General features: G+C 41.2%; 1 protein-coding gene across 4 annotated transcripts in view; it reads right to left on the bottom strand.

The window, feature by feature from the left end:
- Positions 1-16702, bottom strand: part of RORA (RAR related orphan receptor A) — a 687196-nt gene that overhangs the window by 77123 nt on the left and 593371 nt on the right. Inside the window, exon 1 of one of the 4 annotated variants that reach the window (XM_019748674.2) lies at positions 15284-15494. The exons of the other annotated variants lie outside the window; for them this stretch is intronic. Within the exon in view, the coding sequence (XP_019604233.1) occupies positions 15284-15314 (31 nt within the window). The 5' untranslated portion in view covers positions 15315-15494. Of the gene's footprint in view, positions 1-15283; positions 15495-16702 lie in introns of those variants that run through there. 4 annotated transcript variants of the gene reach the window in all.

Here is a 16702-nt window from a genome sequence, read left to right as displayed (position 1 = left end):
ATAACAATTCTGAGACTATCACATCAGCAGTGGTCATTAAACGGTCATCTTCCACAGCCATCAAAGAGGCAGAAATTATTTAAAAAAAAATAGGGATGAGAAAATTTGTTCTTGAATTCATGTTTGAAAGTGCTTTGTTTAGTATATGATACTTGGCTTATCTAACAAATCTGTCTACATTTAAAACCCTTTCTATTGCTATCTTGTGCTTTGTAACAAACTCTTCTGTGTCTCCTAAATTGTAGAGCAGTGGTTCTCAAACTTTTTGGTGTCTGGATCCTTTTATCCTCTTAAAGCACCGGAAAACTTTTGTTTATGTGGGTTATATACCAATAATTATAAGAAATTAAAACTGAGAACATTTAAAGATATCTCTATATAATTAATTTTAAAATAACAGCAATAAACTACAGATTAACATAAAGTACTTTTATGAAAAATATATTTTCCCCAAAAAGTAAAAAGGATGTCATTATTTTACTTTACAAATCTCTTTAATCTCTGACTTAGTAGAAGACAGGTGGATTCTCATATCTGCTTCTACATTCAATTTATTGTGTTTTTCTGTTGAAGTATATGAAGAAAATCTGGCCTCAGAGATGTAGCTGGAAAGGGGAGGAACATTTTAATGGTCTTTTCAGATAGTTTTGGATATTCTTCTTTGAGTCTATACCAAAACTCAACAAGTGGTCGTTTCTTAAAGGTTAGTTGGAATATTAAACCTGAAACCATAGCAGTAATTTTTTGCATTCTGTGAAATTCAAGTACACTGGTATATTTTGTACCTTGAATAAATCTTTTACCCATACATATTTTTATAATAATATGCATCGGTCACTTGGAAACTGTTAGTTCACTGAGTTATATACCTCGTCCAGATGTTGACATACCCTGTTTCCCCGAAAATAAGACCTAGCCGGACCATCAGCTCTAATGCATCTTTTGGAGCAAAAATTAATAGAAGACCCAGTATTATATTATTATATTATATTAGACCGGGTCTCATATTAATTTTTGCTCCAAAAGATGCATTAGAGCTGATGGTCCGGCTAGGTCTTATTTTCAGGGAAACACAGTTCAATACCATATGAGATTCTATCAAATAATCCCATTTATTAATATCACAACTGATATCATCAGATCTTTTGGAGAGGGTCTGAGGGAAATACTGGGAAGCTGTCAAATACATGGAGTTGGATACACATTTTCCAAAATTCTAATATTTGCCTGCAAGCTGGAATTTATTGGCAATGCGTACTGTCAACTACTTTTCTTGAAATGACGGGCTCACTTGGTTGACTTTTGAGAAAATGTATGACTATACCTCAGTTTGAATAACTACAGTTAGGCAACCTAGTAAGTAAAATGGCATTCCATTTAAAAAGCAGCTAGTTCGGAGACAACGACCCAAGTACTTTTCCCCGGAGACAAACATCCTATTTCAATATGGAGCAGAAGTGCTTTATGTGCTTTATGTCTGTTTCCCACTTTGTCATAAAGAATATTAAAAAGACTTGTACTCAAGGGTCAAAATTTAATAAACTTAATAATTTTTACTGCTTCATCGAGGGCATTCTGAGATGAACCTGGTGATGTGCTAACAGCAAGGCCACCGTGAAAATGACCACAATGACTACTGGTACAAGTAGGTGTCACTGCCTTGATTCTTGCAAGGGCACCCGTTTTACCCACCATTACTTTGGCACTATTAATGCAAATGGTCAATGCATTAAAAAGGGAAATAATCTTCGTGCTGTTATGCAAATAGTTTTTATCTCTTGGAACCCCAGAAAGGGCCTTGGGGACCCCCGGGAGTGCCTGGATCAACACTGAGGACCACTGCTATAGAGGATAGTAACAGTATAAATCCAATCTCTAATCTGCTCCATGCTTATGTCCTTGTGGGGTTCACATAAAGAAGATTTAAAAGGTTTATTTCTGTCTCCAACCTCCTGCCCTCCCTGCTTTAAAAAAAATTCCATTGTGGCAATTCAACATAAACTGTGTGTATAGAACAAAGAAATTGCAGTACTCTTGACTTCATCAGCATTTTTCTCCCTAACAAAGAAGGCTACTCTAACAAGCTATTGGGAAAACCATCATGAGTTATAGCAAATATGACATGCTTGGTCCCTCACCCCCACCCCACCCTACCCTGCCCCCATCCCATCTAACTCCCAACCCTCCCCAAATCTTTCACTTCAGGGGTATTTCGGATGAGTTTGTAGTAGTGTCCTCAGAAATAATTGGGTATCCTAATTCAGCCACATGCAAATTACTGCTCCCCTAAAGAGGCCTTATTATAATTTCCAACTCTTGATGTCTACATAATCCCCTATAGTTCTTTAACTTCTTGCTTCTTAACTTCTGTTTACCGATGCACTATACTTTGTCAGCCAGTATAGCATCAATTAGTAACACAGTTGTGTTTATTAGGTCTCCCTAGAGCTTTGAGAAAGCTGCTTTGTATTTATTAATGACTACACAGAGCACTACTATTTTTCGATAGCATTTAAAAATGAGTAAATTACTGAAGATGAACTATAAAAGAACTCTAAATTTCAAAGGCATGCAAAAAAAAAAAAAAAAAAAAGCAACCAAAAAAAACCAAACCAGAAAAACCCACATTATTTCAAACCACCCCTAATATTGCCTGGTTAATTTTATTTTCAATTTAATATCAAGAGGGAAGGTAGGGAGGGAAGTCAAATCCAGACTCTTTCTTCCTGTTCTACTTTTGGCATTTTGGAGTACAGGCCATTTGATTTAGAGAATTGAGGTACAGATCTCGTGATTAATTAAGAGCCGGTTTAACAAGTCTAAATTTCATTATCACACACCTGTTAAGCAACGCACGCCTGAATCAGCAAAAATCCACCCACAAGGTGAATTTTTAAAAATTCAAAAGCAAGCAAGCACAGCAGAGAGAAAACGGCATAACTCCACAAACTTAGGTCCAGTTTTATGTTCTCAAGCTTCATTCAAAACAATCAACTTAAAGTGTATCCAATATGTAGTCTCTTCTTTTGTGAGTAATTCCCTGTACTGTATAGGCGAAGTTAGAGCTGTCCACATGGGTACAGAATTCGCTACTTAAGGAAACCAGAGACCAATCTCCCCTGCGATGACTCTTTCCTAACCAAACTTAAAGTGACGGGGAGCAATTACAGCACTCATTTTCCCTGCTTTTATATTCCTGGTCATTTATGAAATGAAGACGCTGATCTGCAAAAATCACTTTGCATTCATGAAAGGAGCTGTGTGAGCTCCCCCTGAGGATCTGGCTATGAGGCAGAAACATACCTCAGTGCACTTCCTTTGTCTTGCGCTCCCTCTTTGATGTGCAAGTCACTGGTGGAGTAAGCTGTGATGGCTTTGATGTTGAACTTCTAGACTTTATTGTTACTAGCATGCCTACAAGGAGAGCTGTCAGTCATTTCTTACATCTGAACAGCCATGTTTCTTTACGGCACCTTTTACAAGCATCAATCCTTAAATACATGTTTTCACATTCCTGCTGATTACCACACTATCTTTGTTGGGAGAGGGTTATGCTCAAATATAACTACAGCACCCACATTTTCTGTAAACACCCTGAGGCGTCATCAGATGGCTGGTAACCAACCTTCTTCAACAAGAGAAGTCTGAGTGCAAAACATATTTCTAGCAAATGAAAACATTCTAAAAAAGCATAAGCCATCTTAGTCAAAATGAGTAGTTTACTCAATATTTCCCCTACGCAGCCACTGAAATCACATAGAAACTTCCAAGCCGCTTCAAAAGGGATTCTGAATGCAACAGCAGCAGGGCGCTTGGAAAGTCTGCCAAAACTTGGAGACATCTTAACTCATCTTAATCAACTTTGTTTCTCTGCAATGGTGGAAACAAACCACTTCTGTTCTACACGATTTTGCTTGTGATAAAGCATTGCTTTTGAAATAGATTTCTGCCAAATTCTTTTTTTTTGGTTAAACTATCCTTTTCAGAAGGTGCTTGCTATTATAGATGCAATGTAAATTAGAGGAAGATGGTTTTTCATAATTTTATGTTTATGGCAAACATATGGATGCATATACAACGTGTTCACAATTTCTTAAATATATACATGCAAAATAGGTAATATGCTCATCTTTAAAAATCTGTTGAAAAAGACAAGGCTCTAATTTCTTTTACCATCTCCCATTAGATTTACTTTTCCAACTCCTTTATCACTTCTGGAACAGCCAAATATTATCAAACCCCACTGGGAGATTCCACACAAAAAGGAAATAAAGTTAAGGTGCTTACATCACACCCTGCTGGTTTATAATGAACTGTTATCTTTCTGAGTAAATGTTTCAATGAAACCCAAGTTCTTAGAGATACTGGGTTTCAAATGAGGAGGTACAATGATATTTTTCATGATAGAGCTTAGTTTTGTTATTTTCCTTTTATAAGTTGGTGACACAGGAGATACACTGTTTCTGCTTGCTAATAAACTGCAAACGACGTATTAAGAAAGACTTCATTTCCTTGGGTTTCTGGCCTGGAATATTTGATAAGGAATAAAATTACTGTAGTTTGTAAATGGTAAGACTATTCCAGGGTTTCCATTTTTAAGCAAACTCCCTACCCCCAGCCGCCTGGTTTTAAGTCAACCATCAAAATTGGAAAAGGCTTTGGGCTAGAATTTGATAAATAAGGTATGACAGTAATTTACAAGAACTAAGTTTGGGCATATTTGTTATGAATATTAATGAATGCTTACTTGTTCTTTAATATATTTAGTTGGCAAAAAGTAATAACCTCTTTCTACCTTAAATTTTTACCTCCAAAAGGAACTGATTTGTTGATTGAGCCACCTATAGTAATTAGGGGTTGAGACTGGGCATAAGGAAACTTGAAGGCATTCCTTTGCTTCTTCAAAGTCTTGAACAACAACAAAAAAAGCAGACCATTTTTTTTGTTTGTTTTAATAGAAAAATTTTCATAGAATGAGGGAGCTGGAAAAGATCTTGATGGCTATCATGTCCAACCCTCACATTTTTACAAATGGGGAAAGTGAGCCATTGAGGTAACCTGACAATGACTGAGTAGCAGACCCAGGAGGAGAACCCACATCTTCTCCCATCCTGCACAGGGGGTTTCCCACCATCCACACTTTGCTTGCATTGGGAACCAATGACTCATGTGTAAAGTAAGGGTGTTGGACTTCAGGGGTTTCTCAACCAGAATCATCTGGGCAGCTTAAAAAAATTACCAATACTTGAGCCCCACCTCAGACCAATAAAATTGGGGCCTCTAGGAGCACAGCCTAGACTTGTGTATTTTTTAAAAGCTCTCTAGACAGTCTAATGTGCAGACAAGGTTGAGAACTAAGAGAACCAGATGACCTCGTAAGTTCCCTTCTGGGACTATTGCATAACTTTCACCATTGGTTGGAAAAAATCTTGGATTCTGTTCTCTGATATCCATCCATCGCATTCCTAAGTCATTACACTGTTAATACTGTTTTTATGTTGGCCTAGCGATTGTCATTATCTGTATTTATCTAGTTCATTTATGTATTTACTGAGGTATTATGTCCCTCTTCCCATGAAAACGTACACTCGCAAAGACAGATTAAGACTGCTGTGTCTCTGCAAGTGTACTTTCTGCTTAGTACATTTGCAAAGACAAGTTAACTGCTACCCTTGTGTCCACCCCCCCCACCCCCATCACCTCTGGCACATAATGGGAAAACGCACCACCAGTTTTCAAAGAAAGAGGGGTCTGGAGTTGCATTGTAGAATGGGCTAGGCTCCCCTCCTCTACACCACCCAGAACAGTTCTACTGCGTTTCTCCAAAAGTAAGACCTAGCCAGACCGTCAGCTCTAATGCGTCTTTTGGAGCAAAAATTAATATAAGACCCGGTCTCATTTTACTATAAGACCCAGTATAGTATAGTATAGTATAGTATAGTATAGTATAGTATAGTATAGTATAGTATATATAATAAAGTATAATAAAATACAATATAATACTGGGTTTTATATTAATTTTTGCTCCAAAAGATGCATTAGAGCTGACGGTCCGGCTAGGTCTTATTTTCGGGGAAACACAGTAGTTCTGTTTCACCAGACTAGAATCTAAGCTGCACGAAGACGGACCAGGTTGTGTCTGCCTCATTCAGACTTGCTCACCGTCAGTGCTGGGCGTGGGCAGATACACCATGTGCTCACAGCCTGGCCCCGCTGAAACGCCATCTTGTAAAACGTCATCTTGTAAGTAGGAAGCTTTGATGAACTCGCAGGGCACTGAAACCCTTACTTTGTTGGTAAAAATAGCAACATAGAAAAGACATCACTGTTTCCACTGGAGTTGGCCTTGACTCCTGCATCCTAATCCTCAGTCTGTCCCCACTCAGTGGTTGCAATGGTGGCAGAAACCAGCCTGGAGCACATGGAGGGCTGGAGGGCCAGAGCTTCCGGCACGATTTATGCAGAAAAGGAATACAGTGTTTGGAAAGTGTCATAGGCACCTCCAGCACCGAGCAGCCTCAGGGCCATCTGGGGTAACAGATTTGCAGTCTGCCTACTTCCTTCTACATGCTGGTTGATAGCAAGGTTAACATAGCCAGTAGAATATCTCAAGTTGTGAATAATGGCAGAAATTGCTCATGTTGTGCATCTCTTCCACTCCGAAGGAGATTTCAGTGGACTAAAGGGAAGCTATGCTTCCTCTAACATCATTTACCTTTCTGAGCTTTAGTTTCCTCACTAGTAAGAGGAGAGCGTTAGACCAGAGCAGTGGTTCCCAAACCTGTCTGACCCTCAGTCACCAGAGGAGCTTTTACAAATTTAAATTCCTTGGCCTCATCCCAGACCATAGCAAGGAGGACTCGTGCAGGTGATGGAGAACAGGCATTTATTTCTTAAATGCTTCTCAGGTGACTGTGAAGGTCAGTGATATTTGGGAATCGCTGAAGGGCAGTGCCCAACAGGCTCTGACAGGCAAGGGTTTCCCTGAGGGAGCTCTGAGGACCACCCAAATAGGAACCACTTGAGATACTTTTTAAATACACACCTTCCTGGGTCAGGAAGAGCAGCGGACAGAAGAGACAGAATAATCAGGCTCTGTCTGGGTGGGACCCAGGAACCTGCCTTTGTAACTCTCCCGGTTATGGGTTGTACTGTGAAGTTTCAGAACCACTGATTTAGGCAGGATTTTAAAGCCAACCTATGGCTTATTTGGAAGGAAATCATGTTCACACATCAGTATAAGGATTGCCTTTATCCAATTACGTTAACGTTTCATTGCATGTTGCAAACTCTCCTTTGTTTTACAAGGCATGTAGCTCACAGAAACGGCAAACCTATAAGCCCAATAGTCTTAAAGTGGCCTCCTCTGGTTAAGCATAGCTGACAATTTCTCAGTGCATTTTTTGAATGCTGATTCATGGCTTAAAAGACATGATTAGGAGGAAGTTGTCTCAGTTCTATTATAAAAGCACACAGGTGGGACCTGAATAACCTACGCAGCACACACCAGGCACCTAACAGGTATTTGCTCAAACATATTGATTTAATTATTTATACCCAGTGTGCTACAGAAGATTTGACCCGAGATAAACAAATAAAAGAAAAAAAAAACCCCACAACAGAAAAATGAAAATAACATTCTGTGAAAAAGAGACTATGTCTCATGTGGTGGAAGAATCACACTTCTGGGTGGCGCAGTTTGAAAAACTGTTTGCTTCAAGAACTGATCTGAAACTTAACCACAAGTCTTCACTTCTGAACCACTACCTTATTTCTATGATGGAAAGGTTTAAACAGCAGGTTTTCCTTGCTTCTCCCCCACCCTCTTCCTTGTTTTTCACGTAAAGACGCAATTTCATCTTTCCAGTGGGAACCAGTGAGCACTGTCATCTTTTAATGACATCTAATAATGACAGGTAATCACCTGGGTGGTGATTACCTGTCATTACTATTTCACTGGTTATTCTAGTTCAGCTCAGGCTTGACTTCTTGAGCAATGCAAAATTCATTTAAATTTGCGATCTCCTTCCTTTGTGTAGCATCAGGACAAATGATATTTAAGGCAATAGGAAGATCAATACTTATTTCTTTGATTCCAACACAAATCAAATGGTTTTATGACTGTTTGATACTTGATATACCACCAAAATCTGCACTTGTATTATCTATTTATCCTAAAAGTTACACAAAAGGATGCTTATCTTTACTTTGTGCAGTGTTTGTAAAGTATAAACTATATAATGTTCTAAAAAACCTTTGTAAATATACTCTCTCTTTGGTAAACTGTATATACTTAAATGAACCAAATGATCTAGCCATAAGTCTTCAGAAACCAAGGGGTTAATAGTTTTGCATCCATGTTTAAAATTGTTTTGCTGCCAAAAAGTCTGTAATAGTTTACTGCTTCCTAAATGTTAATCATTTTTGAAAAATACAAGTTTTAGATTTAAAAAGGGAAAATGCTCATTTCTCTGATCAAAATGACTGACAATCTCTTTTTTAAAAATATTAGAGGACACAGGAATAGAATAGAGGTTGAAACTCTCAGAAACAAAAACAAAAACCCAGAACAAAAACAAGAATTGCTATAAGTCATAATAATTGCTTACTTATAAAACAAATTTCACTTAAACTTTTAAATTTAATATGGAGCCAAACAATTTTATTAATCACCTTTATCTTAAGTTTTTAAAAAAATTCCCTTCCTTCCAAGCAAACTTTTAAAATTCATTATCTCCCCCACCATTACATTTCTAATAACCATTTAAAACAATGAATTACACTTTTGAATCTGATGTAAGGAGAATTCCCCAAAGCAAGTGAGAAAATAATTTCAACCTTTGACCTCTCCGCTAGCCTGATGGGAAATTCATTGGCACCATTATGGCTTTTAGCTTTCCACGAGTAAATAAGTAACCACTAGAGGGCAGACTTATTCCAGATCTGACACTGGAGAAAAACATCTCATAAATGCTTTTAATGTTCCTTTAATTATTTTTGCAATGTATTTTATTTTCCTGAATATTTAACAATCAACTTCAGTTCATCTAAAAGTATTCCTAAATAGGTCAAAGGTTCACTTTCACAAATTACAATATCACAAAGGCTGAGATGGCCTAAACATACAGCCTAGCTTACGTATATTAACATTTTTTAAACAAAATTTAAAAATCTTTACTCTTTACTACACGGTGGTTTGAGTGCTGAGTGAATCATACTACAACTGATACTCAGGTTCCACTTTTGACACAAAAATTTCGAGAGGTTCTAGACAAACTGAAGTGTGTTTGAGGCAGAAACTGACCAAGATTGTGAAGTCTGAACAAAGTGGAGTGGAAAAGGACAGCAAAGATTCAGGGTTACAGAGAGGGAGGGTGGGTGGTGCTGGTGGTGGTGGTGGTGGGTGTGTGCGTGTTTCATACTTAGTCTTCAAGTAACTGACAATCTTTCATTTGAAAGGTGGATTAAATGTGTTCTACATAGCCCCAAAAGGAAAGATCAGAATTAAGAGATTAAAAGTACAAAGGAGAGATTTATGGTTGATATAAGAGTTTTCTAATTCAAGATGGAATAAGCTACCTCTAACAATAGTGAGTTCCCCATCATAGAAGGCGTTCAAACATAAACAGACAACCATTTGGCAGAAATCCTATTTAGAGAAACCAAATGCCAATAGGACATGTATCTGAATGATTTTTAAGGTTTCTTCTCTCCCCGAGACAAACATACCTCAATCCAGTCGCCAGAGAGGTAAACACCCATCAAGTGAGAAATGAGCTTTTGCAGATCTATCTATTTGGAAACTTTTACCCTCATGTGATTTTCTAAAAGACAACAGATTTCTCAAGAGTATGTCCACAATCATGCCCCTCAGCTGTCATGGAAACAACCAGGACAACACTCTCTCAAGTCCAAGGACTCTAGAGCTTTCTACTAAATAAAGGCATATTAAAACTAGAAGATTTAAGAATACTCCTTCGCCTAAAGATAAGTGGAACATATAGATAAACCTCTGGCTCAATTCTATCATAATGGAGACAGGTTACACAGGTTAGCTGCACTTCATGCTGTTCTGTATTTTTTAGGAAAGTAACGCTTACTATTTCACCCAGATCCTTTTATAACAAATGGACTTAATGAAAATCATGGATGAAGAGAGCTAATGATAAGCAAATAAGAATAACCCCATTTGTACCAAATTGATTTTATTAAATAGTAATTTAAGGATATTGGGCTCAGCAAAGCATTACATAATTGAATCTATTTTTTTCCCTTATAAATGCCAGAGTTATAATTTCCACTAACTAGAGACAAACTTATATCCAGGACATTTTCACAGCTTCCTCCGGGGGAGGCTGCATGAAGATAGTAGAAATTAGGACTCTAGTCATCACCATGTATCAGCTGGAAGAGCTTGGCCAGCACATAACCTCTGTGAGCCTCAGTTTCTTCAACTACAAAACATGACAGTATCAATGACTTTCCAAGGAGGATTAAATGAGGTAAGAATGTTTGTAAACCAAAAAGCACAAAGCAAATATAGATTAACATCATCCTTCTATTTATTTATGAAATGCCTAGTAAACGTCAGAGGCAATGAAATCTAAAGCAAAAAACAAAACTGCTGGCAAACCTAGGGAACACGTTTGACATTTTTATACAGGAGCAAAGATTTTAAAGTTATCGTATTACCTCCCTATAACATGAGGGCTAACAAATGCCACTTAAGAAAGAAAATCTAGAAATACAAGGTTTCAACTGCTTTCTTGCATTTTTGCCCTTCGGCTAATGATATAAGCTATTATCTGTCTATTTAGACCTCTTATCTCTGGACATAGCACTTTGAAATGTATAGCAGAACCATGTTCCATCATGTCACACACAACATTGCGATGGACCCTAAAAGCTATATGAATCTCTAAGTCCATGATTCAAAGGCTGGTGTGGGAGGTATGTGGGTGGAGGAGCTGGGGCAACGGGGTAGGGAGAGAACTTGTAAATCATTCCTCAAAAGGTCCACATGTGGTCTCTGAGATAGTATCAAATGTCATTTCACATCTGTGTTGTCACTGGTGTTATCTCTCCAAATTAATAATTTTTAAGCAGAGAAACATAAACATGATGTAGCTACTGACTCTTGAGTATCTAATTATGGTTTTTAAAATTATTAAATAAAAAACACATAGGTTAAGGCAGCCTTGATTTCTTATTAATAAACATTGTGAATATTTAGGATGCATGTAGAAAACATTTCTATGACAAAGATTTCTTAGAAGATTTGTTCCATAATTTAATTTTAAGAAAACTGAACTCCAACTCTCTCCCTCTGCAGATCTACCTATCAATCACCTATTATCTATCTACCTATCTCCCAATCATCTATCTATCCATCATCTATCTATCCGTCTATCCATCCATCAACTTTTCTTCCCAGTAAATGGTCATTTGTAAATACTGTTTTCTTAGGTGGCCCAGAGCAAATTACAAAGTGGTTGAATGCTTTTGCAGGTGCTTTGCAATTATCTAATTGCTGCTCACATCTATTTTATTGTGATTCACTTGGCTGGGAGGGAAAGGCAGGAGAAAAAGGAGTCCAGTGAGAACTACTGATGTATTTGCTAACATATCTACTAAGCAAAAAAAAACCCAAAACAAACAAACAAAAAACCCTGAGATTTAAATCGTGTTAAATATGATATCTCTATATCTCTCTATATATTTAAAGGACTACTTCTATTTAGAAATTGTATTATTGTAGAACGGGGCAGCATTAAGGAAGTTATATGATACTCAATTTAAATCAAAGGCGACGTGGTTTACTTGAATATGATGTTGCTTTGCATTTCAAGTGATGTGATTGAAATATACATATAAAAATCAAGAGGCTGCTCATGAAGATGGTGCTTTTAAAATATTCTCTACTTCATAGAGGATCCGAGCTCCCCCACTCCTCCCATGGACAAATGGATTCAGAGATCCTCTTTATTTTTAAAAGAACTGACCCCTCCTTGCCTGATAAGCACTCTGTTCTGCGGAGCAGCCATTTGGGTTTCCTCTTTTCAAGGTCGGGCCATCACCCTTTCCCAATCATACTCATCAAAGGACGCAAAAATGAGACAAAAATCCCAGCAAAGGGATACCTCTGACGAGGGATACCTCTGACGGTGATGAAAATAAAACCAGGGATAAAATTCTAATCTCATTTGGTAAAAAGAAAGGTCAAATTCTTCAAAACATAAAATCAAATTTATTAGAGTTGGAAAGACTAGTAATCACTAACACAGTATTTTCAAAGTGGCAAGGTGCCTTTCATTTGCACATGAATTGTGCTGGGGAAGAGTCTATTAAGGGACAGACATTTCCTTCAAAGTCTCAAAACTCTATTTACTCTCAAAACTCTATTTACATGAACGTAGGCTGAGCACTCATAAGAAGCAAAGGGGTATATAATCTACTGAAACTGATGAAGCACTTGCGTTTCCTTTCAGCGATCGGCTACCGCCTGACATTTGGTCAATGCACTTTTATTATGAGCGGAACAAGTGCTCCCCTGATTATAAATGTTATCGCTGGCTTTCTCTGTTTGCCCAAGAAGCAATCCAAATGGTATTGGAATTTTATTGTTAATTAAACAAAAGCAAAACTGAAGGATGAGACTAGAGTTGCTCAAATGAAGATTTATTTCTTCTAAGCATGAAACCACTTTAAGCCTAAACTTATTTGACAACTAACGCAGAGGAAGGATTTTCTTCTTTGGTGAGTTCAAAAGGCCTGATTTAATGATGTTTAAAAAACAACAGTAAATCAGCCAACAAAGAGAATGTTTCTCTTTTATGGTCTCTTGTTCGCTCCTCCCCTGTCCACATGTATACACATACCAAAAAGCTATATTGTACTGAGTGTTTCTGTTTTGCATAAAAAACCTAATTATTCAAACTCTTACATATGGAACCAATTTAACTATTAAAACTGAGAGGCAGTAGGGAAGTATTTAATATGATTCCAGGCCAGTTTTTGCCCCTTAAATCTGATATGGAAACATTTACAGCATTCCTCATTTTCCCACGAACTATTTTTCTTTAGTTTAAATTGCACCAAAGCAAGATAATCCCATTAAAACACAGGATGTTATGATACTGGGAACGAAATATTCTAATTATCTAGATGCATTCTATTTCTCTCTCTCTGGCTTATTGAAAAAGTGCATTGCCAGTACTTCTGAGCTACTTTTCTCGAAGCGGAATACTATCAATCTATTATCTTATGGCAGCCATAGGTCACTCCAAGACAAATGTGTGGGCTAGAGCTTTTGGGGGATGATGGTGGTGGTGTAATTTTCATGATTATATTAGTAAGGGATAGTATAGAACTTCACTTTGCACTACTTCAAATGCAAAAAAAAGCCTATGTACTTGGAAACGTCAAAATTAAAATATTAAAAGATAGTTTATTGTTTGGTAGTTATTGTTCATTAAAGGACAGGGTCTTAGCTTCTGACCCTTGCCCCAACAACACAAATTATACTAAATAAAATGGATAAGGACTGGCATTGGCACCTCCCAAATAGCAAACCTATTTTATAACTTAAAGGGAAAAAAATGGAAGAAAATGTCCTAACTACTAAACTCTTACAGAATTAATGAAACTCAGGAAACAGCGTAACAGTTTTTTTAAGGGGGAGGGGATGAACATAGATTTCTTTTACATACGTTGGTAAGACAATCTTAACATTTTTCTTTCAAAAATTACTTTAAGTACTTAAGACCGTGAATCACAGAGAGGTTTCCTCTCCTTTATCAGTTGCATATTCTAAAAATGATTAAATCTCATTTCCCGCAAGTCACCAGGAAAAAAGATAGAAAATTTGCTGTGGGTACGTCGTAAGAAAGATTTCATCTTAAGCAGCTCATCTTAGCGTCCAGTACGTTTCGGCCTGTTAATAATTAATAAAAGATGCCACCCAATCTCTAGTGAAGAAAGGCAAAGCTCGGTGATCCGAAAGTAAACCCAGCGCAGATACTCAATGGGTGTCCTTCCTCCTGGATTGCAACAAAACCTCAACCTAGCAAACGTTTAACGAGCGGCGCCCGCACGGATGGCAGAACCCGCAGGACGGCCTGGGTCTGCAAAAACGCTGCCCATTAGGGGAGCCCTGTCCGCCGCAAACAGATGGGGCTCTAAATCCCCACTCCCAGCGGCCGGGTTGCTGGGGCAGATTATCTAACCCGAGAAACCTGCTGGCGCATGAGGGGCAGCGTGCTGCGCGCTGAATTTCTCTGGGGCTGTTTGCAACAGTCCTAAGAGCGGGTCTCGGTTTCTCCTGGCCCCACTGGCGACTTCCTGCACACCTCCAAACTTTGGCTTTCCCATTAAAAACTTTCCTGACTTGTCCTGGTTACTTTCCTCCTCACTTGGGAGGACCTCGAGCTACTCCTCTCTTCATCCAGTGCCCCGTGCCATCCTGCCACCAGCCTGGCTAAGGAACCCTGGTCAGAGCAGAAGGCCGGGAAGGAAGTCTTGACCGCGACTAATCCGCGCCGGTCGACCCTCAATGCCGTCTAACCTTTACCGCTCCCTGCAAATCCACAACCTTAAGTATCAAGTGGGGGTGCGCTGCGGCTGCGGGTGGCCGCCGAGGGAGTCTTGGCACGCTGAAGAAGCCCGTCTAGCTCAGGCCCGGGCACTTTCGGAAGTGGCCGCGGCGGGAAGCGGTGCGGACTGGCCGCACTACTCTGGCGGGCGGCCGCTCAGGGCCGCTGGGCCGCCAGGGCGGGAGGGCGCAAGGCCTGGGCGCTGACCAGTCTCCAGGGATGACATCGTGTCCCCACGCACGCACGGCCCGACCGGGCCGCAGCGCCTTCCCTTTGTAGGCCGGAGCTGTTCGGGGTGTGGGCCCTGGGGACCCGCCGCTGGCGCCCCTGGCTTCCTCCAAACTCCCCCAAACCCTCCCCTCCCTTCCAGAAGCGCAGCGACTCCCGACAAAGTTTCTTCCGGAAGCCCCGCCGGGTGCCAGGCAGACCCCGGCGACTGACAGGAGCCAGAGGGGGCGGAAGAGGGAGCTCCAGCCGGTGCGCCTTTGCCCCCAACAGGAGGCAGGCAGATCCCGCGGCCGGGCTCAGGTGGCGCCGCTGCGCTGGCCCAGAAGGCCCTGGCGGGGCTCCGGCCGCCAGCCGCGGGCAGTACGTGCGCTTGGGCAGGCGCGCCCACCCCTCCCCCTGCGCGCCTGCCTCCCCGCCCCCCGGAGCAGCAGCCCACCCGGCCCCCGCGGGGCGCCCGGGCTCACCTTTCATCGCTGCGATCACAAAATACATCATTTAAGCCGCGGTGCAGAGAGCGCAGGGAGAGCGGATGGTCCGACCCCGGAGCCCCCTCTGCCGCCGCCGCGCCGCCGCCGCCCGAGCCACAGCAGCAGCTGCAGCAGCTGCCCGCCCGCCGAGAGCCATCCCGAGCCATAAGAGGCTCCATGTGACCGGCTGACATCACGGCCGCCGCTCTGTTTACACCGCGCCCCTCCGCTTCCTCCCCGGGCGGGAGGCGGGAGGCGGGAGGCAGGCGCACCCCAGCGCCCCGCCCGCCCCGCCCCGCCCCCGCGGGCAGGTGAGCGGTGGCGGCTCGGCGGGCGCACCCCGGGAGGCGCTGCCCTCCGCGCCCCCAGCCCGCGCCTGGCCCCTGGCCTTCTCCCCTTCCCGAGCACCTGTGGCCGCCAGGCGCTCTCTGTACTCAGCGCCCCGCGGAACTCGCATCTGACCACTTTCTCCCCCAGCCCGAGGGGCAAGCGGCACAAAACCCAACCCCACTCTCCCGCTCTCTTCCCAGAGCCCCCAGGGGTCTTAAATGCTCCGACTTGTTGGCGGAAAAGAGGTGTTTGGTCTGAGGGGCCACAGTCAGCGTCCTTACCCATTCTCCAGAGCACCTCAGGTCTACTGGGAATGTAAGTCCCCTCCAGATCCGGGGAGAACGCAGCCGTCGGGACCACCCGGGGGATTAGATAAGTGCCTCCTAAGTTTCCTTAGGACTCGGCCTGGGCAAGGGGAAATCCGCCCACCCAGGCGTTGGTAATCCTCATCACACCAACAACTAACGTCCTGGTTTACACCTGCTTCTCCACTTTGGAAGAGCAGGAAACTCCATGTGAAACACCTAAATGAACAGCCGCCAGCCGATGTGTGCCACTGAATTGCCAGGCTCCTCGACATACAGCATTATCTCCCGAGAACCCATCTACAAGTGGAAAAGGCTCTAGTTTTCACATCCTAAAAATGAGACGTTGTGGTAGTTTGGACGGGGGGGGGAAGGGTTGGGTGGGACGAAAAACGACCTCTAAAGGTCAACTTTGTGAATTTTAACTTGCAACCAAGATTCAATTCCCTCCAAACTTTGAATCTTTACAGTGAATTTCAGGTGCTACATTGCCAGAGTCTGCGTTATTTAAAATTTCTGCAGGCTTGTCTGTATTATTGAGCATAAGAAAAAAATTATCAGAAGCCAAGTTTGCATACATACTATTCCGTCAATTCTTTCTTTTATGATGGTCTGTTTCCCCTTACAACTTAAAATATTATATTAGTTGTATATTAGTATATTAGTTGTTGCATTCATGGTGATTAAACAAGGAGAGTCCTGGCATTCTTTCCACATAACTGAGTTTTCCTTGCCCCCGAGTTGGGCCATAATTTAAAACACACTTAGACAATCAGCACTG

Source organism: Rhinolophus sinicus, linkage group LG03, assembly GCF_036562045.2.
Source record: "Rhinolophus sinicus isolate RSC01 linkage group LG03, ASM3656204v1, whole genome shotgun sequence".
NCBI lineage: Eukaryota > Metazoa > Chordata > Mammalia > Chiroptera > Rhinolophidae > Rhinolophus > Rhinolophus sinicus.
This window is presented reverse-complemented; position numbering and strand designations above follow the sequence as displayed.